The sequence below is a fragment of the Syngnathus leptorhynchus genome, chromosome 2 (assembly GCF_054491065.1).
Source record: "Syngnathus leptorhynchus isolate UIUO chromosome 2, UIUO_Slep, whole genome shotgun sequence".
In the NCBI taxonomy this organism is placed as follows: domain Eukaryota; kingdom Metazoa; phylum Chordata; class Actinopteri; order Syngnathiformes; family Syngnathidae; genus Syngnathus; species Syngnathus leptorhynchus.
The window spans coordinates 6,920,833-6,938,330 of NC_141196.1; the positions used below are offsets into that span (position 1 = coordinate 6,920,833).

At 41.0% G+C, this 17,498-nt stretch overlaps 1 protein-coding gene across 3 annotated transcripts in view; it reads left to right on the top strand.

Annotated features, from left to right (window-relative positions):
- Positions 1-17,230, top strand: part of fgf13a (fibroblast growth factor 13a) — a 59,367-nt gene extending 42,137 nt beyond the window's left edge. For 2 of the 3 annotated variants that reach the window (XM_085905645.1, XM_085905643.1), the window contains 4 exons: positions 4,068-4,178; positions 8,494-8,597; positions 13,927-14,125; positions 15,385-17,230. In XM_085905645.1, coding sequence (XP_085761771.1) covers positions 4,068-4,178; positions 8,494-8,597; positions 13,927-14,125; positions 15,385-15,521 — 551 coding nt within the window. In that variant the 3' untranslated portion in view covers positions 15,522-17,230. Of the gene's footprint in view, positions 1-2,242; positions 2,433-4,067; positions 4,179-8,493; positions 8,598-13,926; positions 14,126-15,384 lie in introns of those variants that run through there. The other variant, XM_085905644.1, reaches the window with a different exon arrangement.
- Positions 17,231-17,498: the final 268 nt, after the last annotated feature.

Consider the following 17,498-nt stretch of genomic DNA (forward strand, 5'->3'; position numbering starts at 1 on the left):
AACTTTATGTTGACGTTTTTTGTGTTTCACACCCAACGTACGTAGTTTTTCTAGGTCAATGGTGCTTTTAAGGTATACTTGGCTCTTATTTTTTACAGATTGAGCAGAAATAAACCTCTGTGAAATCAATTCAATGTTGGTTGCGTTACGAGAAACTCTGCGATTTAGGCAGCATGGTGAATTTAGTGGTTTCAAATTGAGGATTTTAATCTCGATTTTGACCTCACTATGTGGGTTTACATTTTAGAATGGGGTTTCTCCGGATACTTTGGCCTCCTTAAAACTTGCATGTTGGGTTCGACTCTTAATTGTTCTTAGTTGCGAATGTGAGTGGTAATTGCCCAGAAATTGTAAACATTTTTCATGCTTGTTTCCTAACCCATTTGCTGGGTTGATGTAGATTTTGAGCAGATTGGGTTAATGTTGACGCAGCAAAATAGGCTGAAGATTGGATTTGAATGGCCTGGTCGCCATTCTTGACACTTTTGCTGTGTAGTGAAGTTGGAGTAAAAATAAAGACAATGTTTGCAGGACATGTTATACACGCAAAAAAAAAAAAAGTTGGTCAAAAAAAAAGAAAAAACACAAGAAGGTTTCAAGAATTTGACCCAAATTTTGCATAAATCACCCCAAAGGTCATTTTGTACAAAAAAAACCCCAACAACCTCCAAATTGTTTTTACTCAATAACCTTGTTTAACCCAAATTCCTCACTTGACCCAAAAACCTTTGCCTAAAATTGTGTTATTTGATATTTATTTGATATATATCTCAACCGTTTTTGGAATGTTGGCTGGATTTCTCAGTGAGTGGATTGCTTGATTTTGGATTAGCGTTCAAATCGGGTCAGTCATTTGAGTAATCTTAACCCATTTATACAACCTATGCTTGGAAATTGAAATGGAACCTTTTTTGCCTATTGCTGGTTGGTAGTCGGGGTGTGGAGTGTTAATTACTTCAGTTCTACCTATGGACACCAGAGGGAGGCATCCGTCAGTTAGTCAAGCTCAGAGTGTCTCGGCGCGTGAGTGTAGTAGAATCACTTTGTAATCATTCTCTGAGATAAAATCGTCTGATTTCAGATATGTTTTAAAGTAGACAATACAGCTACTTATATATAATAAATGATCTAATGATTTACAAAAATAAGAAAAAGATGAGGAAAAATGAGAAAATTCAACATAACAGTGTGCCTCAACTTAGTAACTGTGGATGTTTTCAAAGTGTACTAATAGCATGTCTTCAATCAATTAACACATTTGAATGATCAAATTTGAAAAGGGAACATATAGTTTTACTCCACACATATTTTGAAAAACTGTCAATAATTTATAGTATTTTGTGTGTGTTCGATCTTCCTTATATATTTTTCTTGTTCCAAGATCAATAATGACTTTTCAAAGACCAACATGTGCATGCTACTTCGGGAGCCACCACAATCGTGGTGGGAATACAGAAGGTTCTTGGGGCGGTTCCAAGTATCTTCTGTTATGAGAAGTACATACTTATGGCATGTACACTTTAAATATTACACCCACACCACCCCCCTGTTTCTAAAAAAAAATCATAAATGCAGTCCACATAATTTAGGATTTCTGCTCAATATGCTACTTAGCCATCTTTCTGTCCCATTTTCAAAAGAATCAAATCAGATATGCCTTATAATACTTCGCACACGTGCCAGCTGCATCTGAGTGCGCTCTCACATCCCCCCCCCCTCCCCTCTTGCTGCTCATTGTGCGAGTTGGAGGTGGGATGCTCTCAGGCAGCGCTCGGCAGTCTGCGCTTCGCCTCCAACATGAGGCGCTCACCGCTGCTACTTGGCCTCGCCTCCTTTCAAGAGAGCAACCAAAAAGCCATGTCGCTTCTAGGTTGACATCCATCCGAGCCTCTCTCCCGCTTTGATCTTCATCTTCGTCAACTCGTGAAGACAAGCGCGTTGCGAACAGGTGTTTGCCGGTGCGGCGGCACGGTGGAGCTTCGCTGGGCAGGAGAGTGTGTGCAGCCGCAGGATGATGCAAAAGAGCTTCAGAGAACATTTGCGGAGAAAATGATGCGGCTGGAGGGAGAAACTCTTGGTCCACGATGGAACACCTTCTAGGTGAAGTCAATTCCCGACTTGGGATCCGGATTTCATTTGACTGACTGAAGCTGCTTCACTGAGATTTAGTTAGCAAGCAGTGGGACCTCCATCTCAGCTTGTGACTTGGACTCAAGACAATCTTCCAGCTGCCAAAGTGGCCATGGCGGCAGCCATCGCTAGCTCCCTCATCAGGCAGAAAAGGCAGGCGAGGGAGCGGGAAAAGTCCAACGCCTGCCGCTGCGTCAGCAGCCCCAGTAAGAGCAAAGGAAGCTGCGACAAGCCCGGCCGGCTCAATGTATTCTCCCGGGTCAAACTCTTCGGCTCCAAGAAGAGGCGCAGGAGACGGCCAGGTCTGTTACGTAACATTCTCTTCGACTATCGGGAGAAATGTGAAATATAGGACTCGTTTCTATCCGTGAGTGAAACAGTGAATCATCTGACAAAGTTGGGGCTGAAGTAAAAGGAATCACGCCTGATGTTAAGGGTCCACTGAGAAGCCAACCTGCGTCATCAAAAAAAAATCCCCCTAGATACAGCATGCTCATATACGTAATGCTGAATTTGTTGCCTTTATTTTGGAAAACATGTAATTGTTTACTTTAGTTAGAAACGAGGATTAGCATTTAAGACATCGCAGTTGCTTTACACTTACCTACTCGGTGTTTACCAACTTTTATTGGATCAAGATATAAATTTAATTTGACAAAAATCTCTCGACTCATCATCACATTATATATACTTTGTACAGTTTACTGTGAAAATTCTTATTAAGTGTGTAACCTTCACGATGAGTAATGTTAGTTATCAGCAAAAAACAACAACAATGCAAGTAGAATAATCATTCTCATTATGGCAGAATATTAAACCTGTTTATATTTTTTGTAGCTGTCATTGTCCAGGTAACCCCTAATGACCTTCGACCTTAATTACAAGCCTTGGTTTTAGAAGAGGAAGTGATGGTAGTTCCCATGTGCTTCTTTTTAACGTGGTGACATAAGTCTACTTTTTTGAAGCCTTGTGTTTTGACTTTTACAGTTTGGTAACTTTTTGGCAAATGAAAAGGTAAAACAAAATAAATAAATAAATAACAATAAGTAACACACAAAGATCGGTTCAAGTTTAATTTGCTTTCATTTTTTTCTTGTGTAACATGAAGCCTTTTTAGATTGACAATTTGAACATGACTGGTTCATTCTCAGAAGCGTGCCAGTTCAACGTGGGTGTGCACACTTGTGCAACCACATTGCTCCAGTTCCTCTCAAAGATTTTAAAACGCTGTACCGGTCACAGGTCACATTAATAATGGAAAAAGTTTTGAAATCTCACTTTATCCTGGCATTTGAACAGGGGTGTGTTGACTTTTTATATGCACTATCCTCAAACACTGATGCCATAGAACTCAATCCTCAACAAGTGAGCCAGAAGAAATGTGACCATATGCATTTACATTGCTCTGGAAAGCAAATCCAAATCCATTTCTGGTCCATTTCACTGGTGAACCCACACACAAGGAGACTTGAAACAAATCCACTTTGCATATATTACTATTGAACCGCCGCATTACTTGTTAGTTTGTGTTGAAATATACTCAACAAATTGCTGACTAAGTTTGTTTGAGAACACCCTCCAACACGAGTACTTCTTTCATTTGCATCTAATAGAATATTTACAGTTTCACCCGCCACCGAGATGGAATGGCAAGAAAGCTTTGAGTGAAAGCCAAACGGGAGTATCAGTAAGATGAAAGGCCTGGTTAACCGCACCTACACTTGGGACAGTAACAAAAGCGTAGAGAGCATTTGGCTCTTATCAGACAACATGCTGATGGAAGACAGTCGGGCGGCTTCTTGTCTTTAGCACTCATGCCCTGGCGAATGAAATGTTGTTGCTTTGGTGACTATGAAGGTAGAAAAAAGGAAGAGTCATCACAACAAAGTGTTCTCACATAAACCTAAAGCCCCGTCCGTCTTCCACTGCTTCCACAGAGCCCCAGCTGAAGGGGATCGTGACCAAGCTGTACAGTCGACAAGGTTTCCACCTGCAGTTGCAGGCAGACGGAACCATTGATGGAACCAAGGAGGAAGACAACGGCTACAGTAAGTCTCCGAGGAACGCCCGCTATCCAAATGTCTCTTCAACCCTATTTTGTTTATTTACTTTTCATTGTTGTTTGGGAGAAAACAACACAAAATACAAAAACAGTGGTGGCTGCTCAGGTGATGATGGCTCAACAGGAAGGTCACCTCATCAGCTTGTTGGGAAATGCTACAGCTGAGAGTCCTAGCATGCAGATTTCATAAAGAGTTGGGTTAAAATAAAAGTAAAAAAATAAAAGATAAAGCTTATTTTGGGGGCTATTCATTTAATCTAAAAAGTTGGGCCTGATGACTCACCCCAAAAACAGCCCAATGTTTTCTGCTGTTTTGGGTTTTTCATTTGACCCAAGTGTTGGCATTAAAAAAAAAAAAAAAAATATATATATATATATATATATATATATATATATATATATATATATATATATATATATATATATATATATATATATATATATATATAAAAATTGAAACCCTTTTTGGTCTCATTAAGGTTATTTTTGACCCAACTGTTTTTACACCCTTTCAAAGTGCCGGGTCCAAAATTGGACCGACCCACTAACTTGGGTCAACCCAACTTTGGGTTGTTTTGAACAGTTGGGTCGAATTGACCCAAGTTAGTGGGTCACTTCAATGGGCTCACCTGATCTCACGTCATGTCATTTTTCTTTTTCCACGTTCTTATTTCTGTATGTTTGTGTGTTTTCCACTGCCGTGAGAAAGTTCTTTTTGTGTGCCACACTCTTGTGTAAACCAATACGTCCCCATGACTGCCTCTCCACCCACCTACTCGTTGTTTTCCAACAAACAGATTAAAGCGCAGATCAATGGGAAAAGTAACAGCGTAGCCACTTGTCTGCTGTGGCTATATTACAGCAGCAATGGGATGCTTGTAATTAGCTGTGCTCTCCCACCAGCACACTGTTTAATGAACTTTGCCGCCGTGCGAGATTGCCGGGGAAAAGATCGGCAATCTGCACTAAAATAACACTTTGTCCAATCTTCTGCCTAAATGAAATGGCAGCAACATTTACTAAACAGCAAGCAGCGGGAGTGCCAATGAGAGAAAAAAAAAAAAGACAGAATTATACTACACTACACCTGCATTGTAAAAAAGTGACCTTGCGATAGTTGTGAGCAGCAAATGAAAGAGTACTGCTTGAAATGGAAAAAGGAGGAAGAGTGAAGACTTTGCAGGACTCCAAAAATAGCGTTGTTGGGTGCTGGGTGCGCTTGTCTCCATGGTGACGGGGAGCGCAGTCCTCTTGGAGCTATTGGTGTCTTGTGATGGTGGGAGAGGACCTACTCAAACGCACACGCACGTACAAGCAAGAACAAGGGTTTGATCCTCGCTAGCGTGGCGCACTTCCCGTCGCTAGAACAAAGTCAGAAGGAGCAAATTAGATTCCAACATAGCCCATCAATTTTGTTCAAACAAACTATTTTGGAGTGACAGGCGTCTGGAGAAGTGGCAATTAGACAAGGTCAAAGGCAGGAAGAAGGCCTCGCTGCATTCTAAATGTGAGAGAGGAGAAAGAAGTCTCAAGTCGAGATTTTGACAGAGATACTCCGTTCCAGAATAATGGAGTCCCAAAAAAGAGAATGATTAACCACCGGTGGTCCGTGGCCGTCTAGTGGTTCATGGCAGTATTGCAGGTGGTCCGTGAAATTGGAAATGGAAAACAATTGTAACATTTTTAAAAATAAAATGGATTTATTCTTTAGATTTGATTTAGTTTTCAGCTAATTTTGTGAATCATGTACCCATCCAAATGATGTCAAATGTAGCTGAGATTCCCAAAATAGGACCCCCCCCCCCCCCAATTCGAATAACTAGCCTGTATAGATGTATCCTCCTTCGGTGCAAAATAAAATAATATTCCGCCAAAGCAGTGATTCCCAAGTTGCTTCTTGATTATAATTGGTGGTCCCTTGGACAAAACCAGTTGAAAACCCCTGCCAAGGGTCTTCAAGGGCCTTTGATTGATCATAATATCACAATAACAATGTTTTTTTTTCCCCAAACATAAATATTGCAACTACTATTTGGTCCAATGAATAAATAATCACAGACTCAACATCATGAATAAAATTAGCGAGAGACTCTAATAACTTAGCGTGACGTCATCAACAGACACAAACCCCCCCCCAAGCCGAGCTGACCACCCTAGTAGATCTGGTACCAACATTTATGAGTTTAATGTTCCACTGAACGGAAGTTGCTCAAGTTGGGAGTATGAGATGGACTTTTTGAGCAATCAACCTATCTATTTGTGTCCTCCAGCACCCCCCTCAGCAATATTTGCACCTGCAAAGGTCAGTTTGTAGTAAGAGGCCAGCACCGGCTCCCCTCCTTCAGGGTTTTCAGGTGTTTTCCCGGAGCCAGGAACTAATTGGGCTCCCCCGTTTTGAGATTGAGCGGCTGGTAATCCATGTGAACTGAAGAGGACTGATGGTGTGCGTGTGTTGCAACATGAGTGGAGTCACCTCAGTGAGGAGGAGGGCATTTATAAAAAGACTCCTCGTTGAGAGATGTTGACATGTTATCAAGGAAGAGAAAATGGAGAACAACATGCTTCCATTCTTACGGAAAGGTCGACTTCTTACACAAGTTCGTCCCGTCGGAAAGTTACTGAAAGGATCAACGCCAACCTGAAATGACATAATTCATAAATGACATCAAATGAGATTATAATTATTTTCCTGATTAAAAAAAAAAAGTGTGTCCCAATACTTTTGTGTGGTCACTTTTCCCGATTTGCCCTCTATCCCCTTTTCCTCACGATTGTGCTGTGTCGGCGACTGTCGCAGTGCCGCCTCTCCGGAGCAATCAGGGCTTCGTGTCATGCTCCATTCCAGCTGGACGTGCAGACACGTGGAGCCGAGAGAGCGGAATGGCCGGGTGACGGTTATCGAGCCTCTCGGCCCACCAAGAGTTGACCGTTGACGAGCCTTTGCAGTTTGTGGGTGTCTGCGCCGTTCAAGCGATAAGGATGAATGTAATGGCCCATCTAAAAGCTTCTAGGGGCCACTTTGCTCTGAGATATCCAAAGACACACACCATTGCAAGGACACGCCGTGACCTACGGCTCAACTGATATGAGAAGCGGAACTCAACACATATATTGTGGCATGTTTACTTCAATGCTAAACTTGAAGATTTAAAAAATAAAAAAATCAAGTCAGATTTTAAAGCCACAAGATATTAGTCTGGTTGCAAATTTGCATTTTTCTTTGTTGCTTTTTTTCTTTATTTTTTATTTTTTGAAAAACTAAATCCAACTCACTATGCGACTGTTCTCATCATCATTTTTGAAAGCGGCACTGTTTGGGACCGTATCCAGAAAAGAACCCACAGCAGTGAAGTTTTACTCTCTGTTGGTTGTGTTTTGTTGCCTTTATTCAGTTTGCAGGTTCCCTGCCAGCATTTTATGGAGCACAGACGCTCTTATACAACACAAGGCCGACCGATATTAATTAGATGTACCTCATTGACTGGCGAGGCTGCTGTTGCTGCTGTCAGCTCTCGATGACACAAACAGAACTCACACGCAATGCGTTTGCAGTGTAAAAAAGCACCGAAAAAAAGATTATTTGAACAAGTTGGTAATCGTTTTGTGACTATGCACACAAAACCTAAAAAACAACAACAAAGCTAACAGATTAATCACACACAATTATAGATATATAAAAAAACTTGAGCTTTCACATTTGCATTCCGGGTCATAAACTAGCAACATGTAATAAAGCCTTTAATGGTGCCTTTTAAAGCACGAGTAAGCAATAGTTGTATTTGTGTTAGCCTTGGGGCTGTGAGGTGTAATTTGATTTTATACTGCTCTTGTAAATATGGATTGACTGCAGTGATTGAAATTCGTTTGATACCCACTCGCTACTAAACCACAAAAAAAATTGTTTTAATGGCATGAAGACATGATCCGTTTACTTGCTGGTTGTTTACAAATGTCAAGGTCGCAAGTCTTGAAATAAACATTGTCCAATCGAATGTTTGAGCTCTATTCTATATTCTAATTCTATTAAATATTTTAAATGACTTTTTCTTCTCCAGTTTTTCCCCATCAAATGACACCTGAACTATTTTCTAGAGGATCATATTTAAAAAATTTTGTTTTGCATAAACATTTTTTTGGATTGGTCTTCTGAGGATTAATACATAAACTTGGTCATTGGTTTATTGATATAATTTTTTCATATCATATTGATATTTTATTTATTGATGGTGTTCTGCAGGGTTGTGTTCTAAGTCCTATTACAATTGCCTTTACATTTGCTTCTCTTGTGTGTTTCCCTCCAGCCATGTTCAACCTTATTCCGGTGGGTCTGCGAGTGGTGGCCATCCAGGGGGTGCAGACCAAACTCTACCTGGCTATGAACAGTGAGGGCTACCTTTACACGTCGGTGAGTATTGGAGTTTGTGTGTGTTGACAAATAACTTGGATTTGAAAACATGTTGCGTTCGAGGACATCTGCTGCTTGGCGTCAACTGTACTTGCATTCAAACAGTTTTACAAACTAACATACTGTACATCACGAAGAACTAACAGATGGACTTTATTGTGCGTCGGGCTGTTAAATGTCATCTGCTGTTGTTAGTACAGTCATGCTAATGAGATCAGACGGTCCATGCTCACAGTCTTGGCGTTTATGCCTCAAACAACATGGCAGCTGCTGTGTGTTATCATAAACAATGTTAAAGAGGCCAAAGTGGAGTATTGCATGTAGATTTCCTTTGGGTTATCTTTTATTGGGAAATGCTCAGATGCTACAATTGATTTGTATGCAACTGTCAGCATGACTGCAAAGGAAAAAAGACGTAGTAAACGAGAAACAAACATGCACTTGACAGACAATCCTCGTAGTCAAATTAGTAAAGATTGTTCTCCACCACTAAAGGTCGCAATTGGCTGCGTCAATCTTCTGTTGAAGCAAACAAGTTTAACAAAGTTTGTTTTGTTTATAGTCTTTTCCAGGAAATAGTTGCCTTCAGGGATTCCCACGCCCATGACCTTTTTATTTATGTTTAAATTGATTAATTTGATTTGGCTTCTGGGACTCATTCGATTTGAGTGTCTTCAATTTAAAAGTTAAATGTTTTACAAGAAAATAAATCAAATGTAAGGTTATTGACAGTAGTGAGCAATTGCTTGACAAATTAGCTCACCTATGGGCAAAATATCACACTAATTGAGATAGACTACACTATCTGAAGCCCCTCCCACACATTTACACACTATTTATATTTTAGCACTACAGGAGTCCACGAATCCCAGTGAGTGAGATTCAATAATGTGTGCTGAGTGTGTATATATATAAAAAAAAAAAACGTATGCAGCATAACGTAAGATTTACGAGATAAAAATCCATATGGCGAGGAGCGATGTGCAAGACTGGTTTTGTTTAATTTGTTTTACGATGAAGTAGTTTTACAAGGTGCCTTAGGATATGAGCTGTCGTTTGGCTGATTGTTTTTTTTTTTTTTACATGTTAGCGTCGTATGGTGGCATCAAGCTGTTTCATGCCATTCCTGTCATACAAAGAATAAAACAGAAAAGTCTTGAGAGTATTAATTATCCTACTCAAGAACACATTTTGAAGTTCTGCAAGGTTCAATGCTAAGTCTTCATCTCATTAAATAAGCTAAATTGGAGCTCACATTTTCCACTGTGTAATGGGTGGCACCGATTATGCTCGTCATATATGCGATGCAGGAGAATAGAAATGCTCGCATTAATGTGGCCAATATTTCAGGGAGTGAGTTGCTCGGATTGTAATTATAAATTTACAAAATGAATAATTCCCATGATTTTCTTTTGGGCCATTTGATATTTATTTTGCTGTCATGTGTGAGCTTGCAATGCTATATGTATGTTTTTTTGCACATGTAGAAGTATACATGAAGTAATAAGAGCAAGAGCGTGAGAGAGCATGAGCCGTGAGAAGAGAGCATGTGTGGGAGAGGCGGAATGTACCAGTGAAAATATATTCATCCAGCAGCGTCAATGTGTGGGAGAAAAAAAAACAGCAATTAATATGTATTTCACTTTACTACTGCATTCTCTACCTTGGACTTTCACAACAAGTAGAAAAAAAATGCAAATGCGCTCAATGTAGAAATGCAAGCTGATTAGGCTTAATATGTAGTTTTGTTCAATTATGAGCTAAGTGGTGCTTAGCGCCCACGTTTCACATGGTGTTATTAAATTCTTGTCATTTTTCAATTACACTGACTCACCGATGCTCCGGTTTCGTCGGGACCGAATGAAAAAATGAGAGCGAAGGCCTTCTGGAAGGAGATCTTTATGAGGTTACGTGGGTCAGTGTGACTGACGCATGCTCACTATTTGGCTAAGACTACTTTTGAGTTTAATCCAGGAAGTAAATATAGACAAAAACATTCGGCTGAGTCACAAGGTTTGAGTAAGAAAGGAACTCTTTTTTTTTTTTTTTTTTTGCTCAACCACAGTTGTTAAAACTTAATAGCAACAGAGCAATTGATATAATTACACTAGAAAATGTGTATTTGCTAATTTTCATTTTTAATGTTGTTTTTAAACCGAAAATGCTTCTATCTGTGTGCTTGAACTTCCCCTTTCATGATACATACCGTGTATGTAGAGCTATATCAATGCAACATCCCGACTTCATTCCAAAAACAAAAAGCCCTTCATTGTGCTCTGGCCTTGTTTTCCCATATTGTTAAATATGTACTTTGCTCACATCCATGCCTTTTCAACCGTGCAAGCTCAATACCTTTGGTAAATAAGCATCGTTGTCACGTTCTACTCCAGTGATCTGTGTCACTCATGTGTGTTGGCTGGAATGAGGAGTGTGTTTTTTTTTTTTAAAAGCACACTCAAGTTGCATTCTAATCCACTACATTGCAGACAGGGAATGAAAAAAAAAAAACCAGACTTGGCAAGGGTTATCTTTCATTGTTTGTCTGGAATTGCACACCGTGCCGGTTCCAATGGCGCGATGGGTGTCATTTCATCTCGGATATGGCAGCCGAATACACACGGGGCCTCGCTAGGCATCGATTTGGCCTGTGTTGTCGAAGATTAGCCGAGCGGCCCATATCTCCTTCGAGGCGATCAAATCCAGGTATTTCTCCTGCCTCTGATTGGATCAGGAAAATATTACTGGACAGTGATTACTCCCCAGAAGGCAACATAACACGATTTAAGAGTGGATTATATTTGATACCGCATCATCCACTTAACAGTCGCCTGTTAAATGCTAATTGCGTGTTAGAGCAGCACTGGCAATGCAAAAGAAACAGGAAGTGAGATTGTAATTGACTTGGAGTGAGTCGTACTGTAAGCTTACATTGATGCGCTTGCACTGGCCCAAAAAGACTCGAGTGTTGGAGAAATGCCGCTGGGTGTTGATGACAACAAGCTAGTACAGAGGGGGAGAAAATAAGCTGCTGCAGCCACCAAAATCACAAGTAGGACAGACAAGGCTGAAAGTGAGCCATGTAGTTTAAACCATTATAGGATGACTATTATAACAGAAATTCATATTTGAACAGATGGGAAATGTATTTCATTAATCACAGGCATGTATTATTTATCCTCTGTGAAGAGCAGCTGTGGCCAAGACGTAGACGAGTAAAACAATTTCTATCGAACTGAAGCAAGGACTGTTTAAGTTCTTGACATTTTTTCAATTAAGTAAATACTATGTCTGTTTTTTTTTAAATTAAAATATTTTATTATTTTTATTACTGACTGCTTTTTTATTAATTTATTTATGGAAGGCTGAAATGGAACAATCGTATTCCGTTCATTTCATTGGGGAAAGATTTGCTATATGATTATAGCCGCTGAACAAATTGGCTCTTAAAGGCACCAATGTAACATTCTACTCTAAATTTTTCAAATGCAGCTCATCGACATAATAAGTAAAGTGATATCTGGGCCTTGATGTAAGGTTTAGCAGCATTTCACCATTTGGCTGTGGCCCTGCAAGACTTTTTATTTACCTATCTAGTTGATGTAATGGGGTTCATTAAAAGTCCATCTCAACAAAGCAGGCAAACCTGAGAGGGAGGGAAAGCACTTGGCTAATATTATTACAATGACTATATTGTTCTGTCCTCCTTTAAATAATTTGCCCTTGCTCCATCTGCCACTGATGTACGTGATTTGATTTATTTTTTTGTCTCCACTGCCAAACGGTGACTCTGCTGGCTTGTGTTCCAAAGAATTTCACTGTTTCTGGCTACCACGGTGCATCTCAGAATAGAAATGGGGATCCCCGCCATTTTGTCCCCTCCTTGTCAGTCAAAGCAAGTGTGTCACCCTCAGCCTGTCCAAAAGAGCAGCTCGTCTTGGCACCAATCGAGCCTGGATATGAATCTGTTTCTTTTTTTTATTTCTTTGGCCACGTTGAATAGAAGTAGCCAAATCCACATAAGCTAATTACCAGAGGTACAGCAGCACGACTGGCTCGAGAACTGAGGATCTTTTTGCTGCCTTTCCAAACTCCGCTCGTGCATCTCCGAGAGCGGCGACGCATGGTAGATTTTTGAAAGGATACAGTGGAGGACTATGAGGAAGGTATCAAACAACCCAAAAACGTGATTGACTGATGACTCGCAATAGTGCAAAGAAAAAAAACAAGGAGTCAAGTTGGAGGAAGTTATCCCAAGGGATAATTAAAGTTGAGTCTAAGTCTATAGGAATGGAATTATAAATGCAGTGTTCACAAATTAAATTTGCTCTATCACTCTGTTCAAAATCCGAAACAACATTGACAAACTGAGGTTTCCTAAAGAATGTATAGATTGCAAATATGTTTTTTTTGTTGTTTTGTGGTGAAAATTAAACACCGAACAACATAAAACAAAGTGAAAAAACACGTTACTGTGGCAAATTTGTGTGTCTTTCGAGGGTACAGTATAATGACGGTGCTGTTCTTACCATATGTATTGGGTCGGGCCTCTTCTATACTACCCTGCTTGTAAATTTTGAAGCGATCTTTTTTTTTTGCCTAGTGTAATACTGCTGGTGCTTAAGCTTGGCAATGCTAAAACAGTGGATGCATCAGCCTAAAAAAAAAGTTGTTTTGTTGCCGCAAGGTACACTCGCGCTGGATTTTGGCGGGCGCCATCCTGCGCAAAAATGTCTCTCTTCCCGAGAGTGGGCTAAAACGCGATTAGACAAGTAAGAGATTTTGAATGTTTGTCTTGTGCCTTGCAAGGTCTTAAATAACACTTAAAAAATAAAAATACATAAATATAAAAATAAGATAAACATTTATTTTTTTTGACGGAAAGGTTTTGTCTTCCATAATTTATCAATCCAGGATGTGTTTACATCAAGCAAAATAACGGCAACTGCAAAATTACATATCGAGTAATGTTTAGTTTTGGGGAAATGTCATATGAAGATAAACGATAGTGTCCTGTGAAATCAAAAATTCATTGAGCCTGGATCATAATGAAGTAGCCATGCATAATTAACAGCTCGGAGGCAAAATAAGAATGTGGTCATTATCGCTTATTCTATGTTTTATTAATGCGCATCTGTATCTGTCATTTGTGTTATCTGTGCAGTAATGTGCCGCATTATTCTCGATGGTAAATTCTATGAATATAGATTCTCAAGAGGCAAACGGCTTGAATGCAAATGTGTGCAAATGTATTGTATGACGTAGCACAATTCAATGCAATTCTATTGATTGCTTTTTTTAAATTGTGCCCCCCCCCCCCCTCCCTTTTTAGGAACACTTCACGCCGGAATGCAAATTCAAGGAGTCTGTGTTTGAGAACTACTATGTGACGTACTCCTCCATGATCTACCGCCAGCAGCAGTCAGGCAGGGGCTGGTACCTTGGTCTGAACAAGGAAGGAGAAATCATGAAGGGCAATCACGTCAAGAAGAACAAGCCGGCGGCCCACTTCCTTCCAAAACCTCTAAAAGGTGACAAAACCTTCTCCTTCGACATCTTGTCTAACGTCATGATCGCAATTGGATTTTCGATCCATTTTCCTATTGGTTCAACGTTGAGTTCTAAAATTTAAACATACTGTTTCTTATTCACAAAAGAAGTTAACGCTTTTGTAAAATGACTTTTTTTTTTTTTTTTTTTTTTTTAAATGGTTTTACCAGGGGTCATAAATCAACCAGTAAGTCATAAATCAAACACGACATCCTGTTTTGACATACATAAGCCACTCTAAGCAGGCGAGATCATTTTGTGATGCCGCATCCTCGTCTCTTCTGGTCGGCCTCTCATTAGGAGTCCACGTTGCGCGCCCCTTGATACTGCTGTAATAGCCTTTCGCTTTCATTTAAGCGGCCATCCAGGGGGTTTCAAATACATTTAAGGATTAATGGCCATGAAATGTTTGCCTTTCCTTATACTGCGAGAGGGCAACTTCAGGAAAAGAACAGAAAACACTCAGATGAGACGAAGGAACGGAAGTCGGTTAAGTGTCATATGCGGGAAATGCACAAGGACAAAAAATGTCAGCTATTTTCGTGACTACAAGCTAATATTTATTTCTGGTTATGTATAAAACAAAAAAATATTTTGTGCAACTCTTATCATTTTGTCCTGTATCAAAATAATCATGTTACGAATCTTCTGAGCGAACATTCTATTAAGTACACCTGAAATAAGATTCAAATTGGTGCTCAACGAGGTGAAGGATCTTGAAACATCTTTTGAAATGAAGAGCCGCTAGTGTGGCGAGCTGAGTCGGCACGGGTAACGAGACACGTCGCCGTCATCAGTATTCTCCCGGTGGCTTGTACACATTGAGTGATGTGATTACGCAACGTTGTCAAGATCTCTGCTCTCACCCCAAAATGCTGGGCTAAGTGAAGCGAGCGAAGGAATGCGTCTGCTGTTTCCGCCGAAGCCTCCCTTTGGGATGAACACGGAGTAGCATTCTAGGCAGGAGGATGTCCACGGGCATCCTGAAACCGAATACCGCGAAAGCTCCGCAAGATTCCAGCGATTTTTTTGTGGCTGCTGAGATGCAAATTGGGCGAATGCTGCACACACAGCAGAGGCGAGGCACATGCAAGTGCTGAATTTATAATGCCGGGCTGTGAATATCGGATTTGTTTTTAAGTGCAGCACCAACTTGATCTGTTGTGACGTCTCGATTCAGCACTTTGCAGCCGGTCGCCATGCATGAATTCAAATGGACTTTTCTTCCCCCTTCCCACAGTGGCGATGTACCGAGAGCCGTCCCTCCACGACCTAACGGAATTCTCCCGCTCCGGTAGCGGCACGCCCACCAAGAGTCGGAGCGCCTCGGCCATGCTGAACGGCGGCAAAGCTGTGAGCCAGAACGAGTCGACGTAGCGCCGCCCGCCCGGACTCCACCTTGAAACCTTACCTCCAGCAGAGCGTGAATCCAAGCAGACCCTCTCTCTCTTGTATAAGCGGTTCAGCACTCGCTGCCACATACCACGCATTAACAGCTAGAAAACATCAATAACTCTAATTACAAAAAGGCACACGCACATTTAGAAGCATTTATCACCGTTTCCAACACAAGCGCATTAATAGCAAGACGTCATGGCACATTACCCATTCTGAACACAAATCCAGTCACTTTGGGGCTAATTTATGATCTATTTACTCAACCACTTAGCTCATCTATTTGTTCTTATTTCACCGCACGCGACAACATCTCGGAGCTCACCTAGCTCGGCTGCAGGCACTTGTGCGTCCGTCAGACAGAGACCGGCGGCGAGCGGGCATTCGGGGCAACCGGGCGCAGGTCTCGGAGGCTGCGGGCGTACAGTACAAGCCCCCGATCGGTGTCCCATCCATGCTTCTGTGAATACAAAGCCTATAAACCTGGCCCGACCCGGTTCTGCCGGTGACCCGAGGCTCCGGCCAGACAGTAGCTCTTCTTGCGTCCTCGTGCACATGCTCAGAGAGCGAGCTCTCTAGCATGGGGAAGCCCAGCCTACGCTCGGCTGACCTGACACGCCAGGTCCCGGCGTGGAGACGCCGCAGCTATCCTTCTTTCTGCTAATTCCACAACTAGCCAAGAACGTTTCATTGATTTGATCCACCATTTTTTTTTTTTTTTTTTTTGGTTTGTTTGTTTGTCCCCTCTTGTTGTCCCACCCTCGCCGTTGTTCAGTATTTTTGGATTCCGGCAAACCAAAGACTGAGCGAAAGAGTGTCCCTTTAAGCCGACAAAGCCAGTACGAAGGCAAAGCTGGATTTTTTGTTTGTTTTGTTTTTTGGTGTTTCACCCCAATGTACATTTTTGGGGGGACTAGTGCAAACATGGAAACAGGAAATGATGATGTCAGTCACACTGGAGTGTTTGATTTTTTATGAGAGGATCCGCTCTACGATCGAGGTACGAAATGAGTATTCAGTGCCCCCCGCCCCCTTCCACCACTGCCCCCGTTTCTCTTCTTGTTCTGTCACAAAGTCTGTCTCTCGTCCTCGTGGTTTGTTTCCTCCGTGCTCGTGTCATAACTCCTCGTCATCCTTTTTGCTCAACGTCTTCTGGCTTGACCATTGAAATATGGCTCCCCAGAATGCTCGTTCTATGTTTGAGTAACTTGTTGTGGTGATGATATTTTCTATAATTAAAAAAAAAAAATACTGTGGACTTTTAGGTGGCTTAACATTTTATAGGGATGTCATATTTGTAAAAGTATGAAGAAAAAAAATGGGTGGGATGGGCTTCTTAAATTGACTTCTTCCCTCTCTTGCACAGGGCATGTACAAAACTTAATGATGTACAAAAAAAGGACCTTTTTGTGTCCGTCGAAGCTACGTATGACTTCTTTCTGATCCATGCTTTTTGCAGGACTTCCTGTTCTCGGTTCCCTCCAGGTGGTTTGTTTTGGGTAAATCTATCTGTTGCATGGGAGAACGCAGGGGACATCTGGTCTAGAGCTGCATGATGTAGGCTAAATGTAATTAACCCATGTTGGATCATTTGTTCCAAGCTACCAGGATAAACTTAAACAACATTATGCAGGCAGACATCCAGGCTGCCTGATGACTTCCAGTTGTTTATTATTTGTTGTATACACAAAAAATGCACTAAATTAAAGGTTTATATTAAGATATACTTTTAAAACGTGTCACGGTTTCTTATTTGATTCCCTTTGCTGACTTTTTCCACCGTCTGCATGTATACACTGTGAGTGAGTGTCAATACGACGAAACTGTTGTAGGACTCCGCACACGTTGCCGCTCACTCAAGCTTATTATGATGTTACCCTGGGAAATAATATTTAATTGTCTGTATTATCAATTGTTTTTTTTTCCCCGAAGCCAAGTCAAAGCCTGCCTTGTGAGCTG